General features: G+C 37.0%; 1 protein-coding gene across 1 annotated transcript in view; it reads left to right on the top strand.

Annotated features, from left to right (window-relative positions):
- Nucleotides 1–2,398: 2,398 nt before the first annotated feature.
- The window catches only part of FN3K (fructosamine 3 kinase), an 8,083-nt gene continuing 2,626 nt past the window's right edge, over nucleotides 2,399–7,855 (top strand). Inside the window, exons 1-5 of the mRNA XM_009279449.2 lie at nucleotides 2,399–2,613; nucleotides 3,679–3,830; nucleotides 5,093–5,184; nucleotides 6,409–6,491; nucleotides 7,437–7,559. Of these exons, the coding sequence (XP_009277724.1) occupies nucleotides 2,473–2,613; nucleotides 3,679–3,830; nucleotides 5,093–5,184; nucleotides 6,409–6,491; nucleotides 7,437–7,559 (591 nt within the window). The 5' untranslated portion in view covers nucleotides 2,399–2,472. The remainder of the gene's footprint in view (nucleotides 2,614–3,678; nucleotides 3,831–5,092; nucleotides 5,185–6,408; nucleotides 6,492–7,436; nucleotides 7,560–7,855) is intronic.

A 7,855-nucleotide genomic window follows, 5' to 3' on the forward strand; every position in this document is an offset into this window, starting at 1 on the left:
TATCTGGATTAACACAGTCCTGTTTCCGGTTTAACCAAAAATAAAATAAAATGTCAGAATGCTGAAAGAAGTGTTACAGTCAGTAACTATTGGCATCTTCACTGGAAATTGTAGGAGAGAAGTCCATGGCATACTAGACTGCAAAAATTTTGGGTTCAGTGGTAATATTGTGGATGAAGATCCATTCTCCTTGTTTGTTTTGGTTTTGGGGGCTTTTTTTTTTTTTTTTTTCCTTAACAGGTAAACAGAAAAATGAATTAGGGTATCTTTTGCTATGCAGAAATAAGGGTCCCTGCTCATTGTCATTTTTTTTTGTTGCCAAAACACTTTATTCCTTTCCCCAGGTGCTCCATTGCAACTTAGGGTATGATTCCCTCCTTTCAGCAGTTGGAGACCATTGTTAGAATAGTAAGGTACTCTTTAGGGCTTCATATATCCTGACATTCAAATTGCTTGGCATTTTCGCTATCTATGTATCAGTCATGTAAGTCATATTAACTAACTGCCTCAAACTGTCCAAGATCTACAGCCATAATCAATTTGCTCTGAGTGCATGTGCACTGGTTTACTGTGAGTTAATGTACAGGCTGAGCCCTTATGCTTTAAGCTTTCTTTCGTCCAGGCATAGTTGCTTTAGCAGCTGTGGCTCACTTTCTAGGCACAAATGCTCCATGAGAGTGTATGGACAAACTACTTGAGACTCCTACAGTAAGTGCTGACTCTTCTCTACCTCTCCCCAACATTACTTTCTGTAGCTCTGTTTTGTAAATAATCTATTTTACAGTTAGTATGTGATGTGGCAGTTAAAAAATATTACAGCTGGACTTTGTAGGATTGCCAAAGCAGTCACTCGTTACTTTAGACATATAATGCAAAGGTCCAACCAAGATCCGTAATCTCAGATGTGGTTTCTTGCTGTTCTTGAGTACTCTTCTGTATTTGAATCACTGTTTCTGAGTCCAGGTCATGAGCTGCACTTCTCCAGCTTGTGCTCTTACTCTGTAAGCAATGTCCTGCTCAAATAAATCTGGATGTTAGAAAAGTTCCTCCTTAGCCAGTTTCTCCCTTTGAGGTCTGCTATGTTCCAGCTGCTCTGTGTATCATAAGGAGCTATGTTCTGAGAAATTACTTGTTTGAGAAATAACTTGTACTGTACCAGTATTTTTCGTTCCACGTAGGACTGGAATGTTTGTGAATGTAGTGAAAAGCCTACCTGAACGAAGCCAGTATTTGTCCAGCAATCATTCCTTTCTCTGTCAAAACCAAATAGCTTATATGAATCAATGCAAACAGAGTAGTGAAAAGAGAGATAAATGCTTGAAAGCAAAGTGCAACAGTGGCAACAGAATCCAGAAATTCCCTGGGGAGATGGTAGGCATTGCTGCTCCAAGTGAGAACAAGAACTGCAGCCTTTTCCATGGATTGTACTGTGCTAGGAGTCGGTCATAGCCCCCCAACCAAATATGTTATGTTTATACAGACATTATTAAAACAAATATTGTAGGGTCTGGGTTATGATAACGTGTTTTAAAGGTTTAACACTTTATACCTGAGGGTGTCAGTGCACTTTGCAAGCATGAAGCAATTAAATTCAGTAGTAACGAAGGGATCTTCTTTCTGTGTGTTACAGATTGTGAAAAGAGATAAAAAGGTGAAATGATGTCCTAAAGATCACATTAAATCTGGAGAAGCATGTAGGAACAGTATCCCAAATTTCTTTATTACCAGCTTGATGCTTTTACTATGAACTTTCTCTTGATAATGTCCAGCCCTGAGCACCTTACTATCTCACTGACTTGAGGGCACTAAAAATCAGGCAATAAAAATCTTTTGACTCTTTCTTACAAGAGATCGAATTATGTCCCAAGAAGGGAAAGCTTTCTAAAGATCTCAGTGATGACAACGGAACTCCAGTCCACACAAAGCAACTACAAGCAGAGAAAAAGCCCACCAACCTTTCCACATATTTCTGGTGGCTGACTTATGGTCAGCAGCATGATTTAATTGCATCCTTATGGACTGCAACTTTGTTTTTCGTATCTTAAATAACCACATGTGCGCAATTTGTATTGTTGCATTTAAACTCCCTCTAGTGGATCGGCTTAAAAATGACCTCTTCTACCAATGCTATCACAGAGCTTAAAAAAGAAAAACGGGTCCAAACTACAAATACCAGCAGCTCTCAGCACAGTTGAGAGAGGACCCAGGACACGCCTCTGAATTTTATTCTAGAAAATATTTCTAACGATTTTTATTTTTCATATATAGCTATAAAAGCCCATGGGAAACAAAGCATTTTGAAACGTTATCCCTGGATTTGTTTTTCTTTTTTTTTGGCTGCTATTTTTTTTTTATTTGGTGGGTGGCCCTTTCTACCTCATAGCAGAGTGACAGTGAAAGAAGGACCCAAACCTTTAATCTTGTTTTGCAGTGGATTTAGCAGAAAGCAGCTGCAGCAGCCCAGAAATTACCATGGAAAAAATCCTGAAAACAGAATTGAAAACTTCCGTTCTGAAGGCATTTGGAAGCTCGGGAGGAGGATACATTAGCCAAAGCCAAGGTTATGAAACAGACAGTGGACGAGTATTTGTTAAAATCAACCACAAACCTCAGGGAAATGCTAGTAGATATTTAACTATTAATTATTGTTGCATGTAGACAGCTTTTTCTTTTAAAAGCACCTGATTGTTAATAATTTAGAGTTCTTAATTTTCAGGCTGACTTTTAATTATTTCAGTTTTCCTTTGAGTTTTCTTTTAAAAGCTGTAGTATATTTTATAGCAAGTATTAAGGCAGCAGCTTTGATTAATGCAATATGAAATCTAATGCAATGTGATAACCCTCAACAACAGGAATTGGCATTGCAATATGTAAAAAGGAGGCTAAGTACAGAGCTGTTATTGTAGTACTTAGAGTTTGGAAAAGCCTAAAGCTGAATTTGCATTCACTGCATTTGTTTTCATGTTTCAGTTGGGAGGATAGAATAGTGGGAGGGAGGGAGGGAGGAAACAGGGTGCCAGTGCTAAAACTCATGTATTATTTTTAAAGCTACAGAGGTTTCAAACTTCCCCATTGCCTTTTGTATTTCTAGCAGAAAGATTCTTGCAATTTTTCAGGTCAAGCTCTTGCCTTTTCTATTACTAAATGAATACTCAATTGCTTTTTGTAACACCACAGCACATCAGAAATTTGCTTTATCAATATCAAAAACATCCTAAAACTGCTGTGAAGAGCAGCATCTTTACTTCAAAAATGCAGTGTACAGGCTTAATATTTGTACTGTCGTCTCCATCTGGTGGCCTGCAGGGAAAGGCAAACCAGTTTAAGGATTCAGTCTTTTACTTCATTTAGTAGTGATCATCTGTGGTTTTGTAGGAGGAGGTCTTGGGTATTATCCTCAGAGATACTGTTATGTCTGAGTAGTTTGGTATCTCCATAGGCAGCTGGAAATCACGGTGAAATGTGATGTATCCTACTACCCTGGAATGAATTTGGGAAAAAAAGAAGTTAGAATTAAGGTACTCAAGTCTCCCTGTGTGGACTGAAACCTTGCTGCAGCTACATTCTTTTATCAAGATTAACTAACTCCTTTTAACTTTGTAAACAAGGCTATTTTTTCCAAAGTACTTGTTGCAGACATCCATAGTTTAGCCCAAGGATATTCTTATTCCTTGACAGGCTAGAAAAATGTTTGAAGGGGAAATGGCAAGTTTGGAAGCTATTCAGAAAACCAATATTGTGAGAGTGCCTCAGCCTATTAAAGTAATTGACCTACCTGGAGGAGGAGCAATGTTTGTCATGGAGTACCTAAAGATGAAGCACCTCAACAAGTATGTCTGTACATCTCTTTTTCTTTTTACTATATTTTGGGGCATATTTTCTTATATCTTACAGTCAGTCAGAAAACTTCATGAGAAGAACCTCTGTTCTCTCAAAGATAGTTTATATCTGTCAAGATCCGTGTTTGTGTGTGTGTGTGTGTATGTGTACATATTAAAAAAAAAAAGCAACAACATATCTATATATATGTGTGTGTGTACACTCCTTCCCCATGTTTTGCTCTTCCCTGACCCTCTACCTGCAATAGAAATGGCATGCTATCATTAGCCTAGAGCTTTGTATGCTGGTCCACGTGTGCTGAGATGCTACTAAACTGAATATGATAATGGCTGAGTTTAGCCCATCTTTCCCTCATGAGATTTTTCATTTGAGTTTCTTTTCCCAGCCTATCAGTTTTCTTTAAACTTATAGGCTTCTTATGTCTTTGAAACCTCTGCTTCTCTAAGTATAATCTTCAAGTATGATTGAAGCCAGTCAACAAGTTCAAAGGCACTAGGGTGAGGAAGCACTAAATGGATAGATAACATGAAGTTCCATTTTGTCTGTCAACCAACCTGAACATGGAATTCAGGAGTCACAGGCTCCTGAACATAGGCTTTCAGGAGTTACCTGCTTCGTTCCGGGCCTCTGTGGGAACATAGTAATACCTATGGCTCTTCTGGCAGTTGTTTGTCCAACCTATCTATTTTTATTGGGAGCGTAATGGCAATTCCACAGCCTCCCCAAACAGTCCATTTCAATCCATCCCACTGTTCCTAGGAAGGATTTTTCTAATGTCTAACCTCAGTCCTCCTGGTTGCAATTTTAAACCCATTATTTTCTACCCATTCCAGGCATGGAGAAGAAATTAGTTTCCGTCCTTGCGGCTCCTGTTCAGATACCTGTGCAATAGTTTAACTGTTTTTTAGTTGTCTGTCTTCTGCACTAGGCAACCTCAACTCAATCCTTGCCTATGGCTTCTTTTTAGACTTACACTATGCACTATTACTAGGAGCACTCTATGCTCCTGTTTATACAACCTTGTGTTCTGTTTACCTTTCTTGCAAGAGCATTGACTTGTTCATTTTATTATCTGTTACAAGCCGTTTCTTCAGAGTTGTTGTCTAGTCATTTCCTCCCTGTTATGTACTTGTGAAGTTGACTAAGGTTCTATATTTGCCAAAAATATACTGGTCATATTTGAGATTTTTTTCCCTGTAATATTCCATTCACTTGTCTTGTTTCAGTTTCGTTTTGTTTTTTGATCCTACAGATATTCTTCAAAGCTTGGAGAGCAGATAGCAGATCTTCATCTTTATAACCAGAAACTTGGAGAGAAATTGAGAAAGGAGGGAAACACAATTGGTAGAGTATTGATATCATGTACTAAACCAAAACCAAAATAATTCATTTGGCTGTGGTACAGTATTGCATTATCATTTTAATGGTCATTAAAGTCAATTCTGGGACACTGTTTCATGAGATGTCCCTCCTGTCCCTATGCCACCCTTCTCGAGTGTACGTTATATACACAGGAGCTATAATTACTATTAAATTTTTAAACATATCATTTTAACCTTGACAAAACTAAATTAATTTATTTTTAATTTTTCATTTTCTGTATACTTTGTTGTATAAAATTATGGGGATACTGAAATTTAGTAAGAAATAGTGCTAATATTTGATAGAGCTTTCAACATTTCATAAGTCAAATTGAAAGTTTGGACTAGTTGGTTTTTTCAGTGCCAGTTAAACCTTTCAGCCTCATGTACCATCAATCTCTTAAAATGTTCTTGACCTTACAGACATCCTCTTTTTTTGTTTACTGTTGGTTTAGACAACTAACTTATTACAGAATATGGTCCCAGTTAGTAAACACATAATTAAGTTCCCCTTTAAAGGTGATGGGGATTACATTTTTTCACTCAAATACGTAGCAAAATATACAACAATTGCTGCTCCTTGAAGACAACTGTAATTCAGCAGTGTAAGGTCATGATCCAGTTTCTGTTGACTTCAATGAAAACACCTTCTGTCGTTCTTTGGAAAGTGGATTAAGGTGTAACTAAAAAAAAAAAAGCAGCTATACAAAGAATTATTGTTTTAGAGTTGTTAGTATTAAAATCTGAACCACCAGTCTGTATCTGTGTCTTTCCCATGACTTCAGGGATGGACCGGGTTCGACTCTTAGTGGTGGACATATTATAATCCATTATTTTTGAGTGAACACCAAATTACTGGCAGGTCACAAATAATCTATGAATCAAAAATAAGCCATGTTTAATGACAACATGTTCAAGTGTTGGAACAGTAGATTGCGAATCTGGTAACTGGACTTTGTTCCTGAATGTCTAACTCATTTATCCAAAGAAAAGTCAGTAATTGTGACTAATTGTGCCTCCATTTCCATTCAGTATCTTCAAGTTTAAGAGAGTTCTTTCCATCTTTAGAGAGGGTTGTGACCATGAAATAAGTGTAACTTATTGCTTAAAATTATTTTGTATGCCTATTCTCTGAAATTTAGTTCTGTGTTTGCAAACTGTACTATATAAAGACCTCAAAACTCCCAATATTTATTTTGTTTCTTAGGTAAAGGAGCAGGTCACTCTGAGTCTCAGTATGTGGATAAGTTTGGATTCCATACAGCCACTTGCTGTGGTTTTATACCACAGGTATGTTCCATGCCTGTGAAAGCTAACGGGTAGTCATATAGTTCTATAAACTCCTTATACCAAAGCTTGTTTCATTGGCCTTCAGCGTTATGATCACAGTTTTGCTTTCACTGTTTCATTCTGACCTGACAGTGAAGGGAATATGATGGCTATTCAATGTGTGTGGCTTGCTACAATGCATGTAGCAAGCAGACACAGCGGATCGAATAAAAAGTTGAAATTATGTGGTGGTTCTTTAGCTTGGTGATACTTAAAAAAATAAGTATCCCTTCAGATACCATGTCTTGGTTTTGTTTTTTCCAAACCCCTACTATATGGATCTCAACTGGCAAAATCCACTGCTTTTAGAGAGCCTCATCATGTAACACATCACATAAGACATTGGAAAGGGCTCTCGGAGAGAACTCAGTTATTTGCTGGCTCTGCACATGGTAGAATTTCATTCTGCTATTTAACTGAATTAACTTTCAGTTAACTCTCAAACTCTTTGCTAAGTACAACTTTTCACCAAATTAGAAATGCATTACCAATAAAAATGAACGAATACTTCTGTATTTCCAGGAAGATTTTATAATATAATATGGAACAACTGAAATGTTCTCACCAGAAACTCTCCCTCTAAAATACATTAAGAAAATTTGAATTAATGAAAATAGCCAGAACCTCAACTAATATCTCGTTAAAGACAGATTTGAATGAATGAAAATGGCCAGAACCTCAACTTATATCTCGTTAAAGACAGCCCCACCCAAGCATGGAAGAGAGCATCACTCCCAAAAGAACAATCAATGAATTGTCTAATAACATTGTGCATAGGTCATACTAACATTGTCTAGGCCATTGTGTCAGCATCAAACATTTTAACTTGATATCTATGTATTATTATATACTGACTGTGTATATGTTAAAATTGTTTATTACAAACCTCTGTTTCATATTTTCTAGGTGAATGAATGGCAGAGTGATTGGCCTTCCTTCTTCATTCGTCACCGACTCCAAGCTCAATTGGATTTGATTGAAAAAGATTATGGAGACAGAGAAGCCAGAGAACTTTGGTCACAGCTAAAAGTATGAACCACGTCTTAAATCTGTTTTTTAGAATGTTAGAAAATATGTATCAGTGGAATTTTAAAGGTGTTTTATAAGAGATTTACATAGCTTTCAATGAACAGCAGTAACTGGACTAGCTTCACAGCTGGTCCAACAGCACTGTCAGCTGAAAAGAATTCACATTGCTCTTTCAGTTTTTTAAGAGAGAGTGAAAATAAACCTGCAATTCAGCACTGACATTTATTTCTTAGAATACAGCTAATAATAATAAGATGGTAAACCCTGTCTAACAACTTGATGATGCAAAATAGGAA

Source organism: Aptenodytes forsteri, unplaced genomic scaffold, assembly GCF_000699145.1.
Source record: "Aptenodytes forsteri isolate BGI_AS27 unplaced genomic scaffold, ASM69914v1 Scaffold243, whole genome shotgun sequence".
Taxonomy (NCBI): domain Eukaryota; kingdom Metazoa; phylum Chordata; class Aves; order Sphenisciformes; family Spheniscidae; genus Aptenodytes; species Aptenodytes forsteri.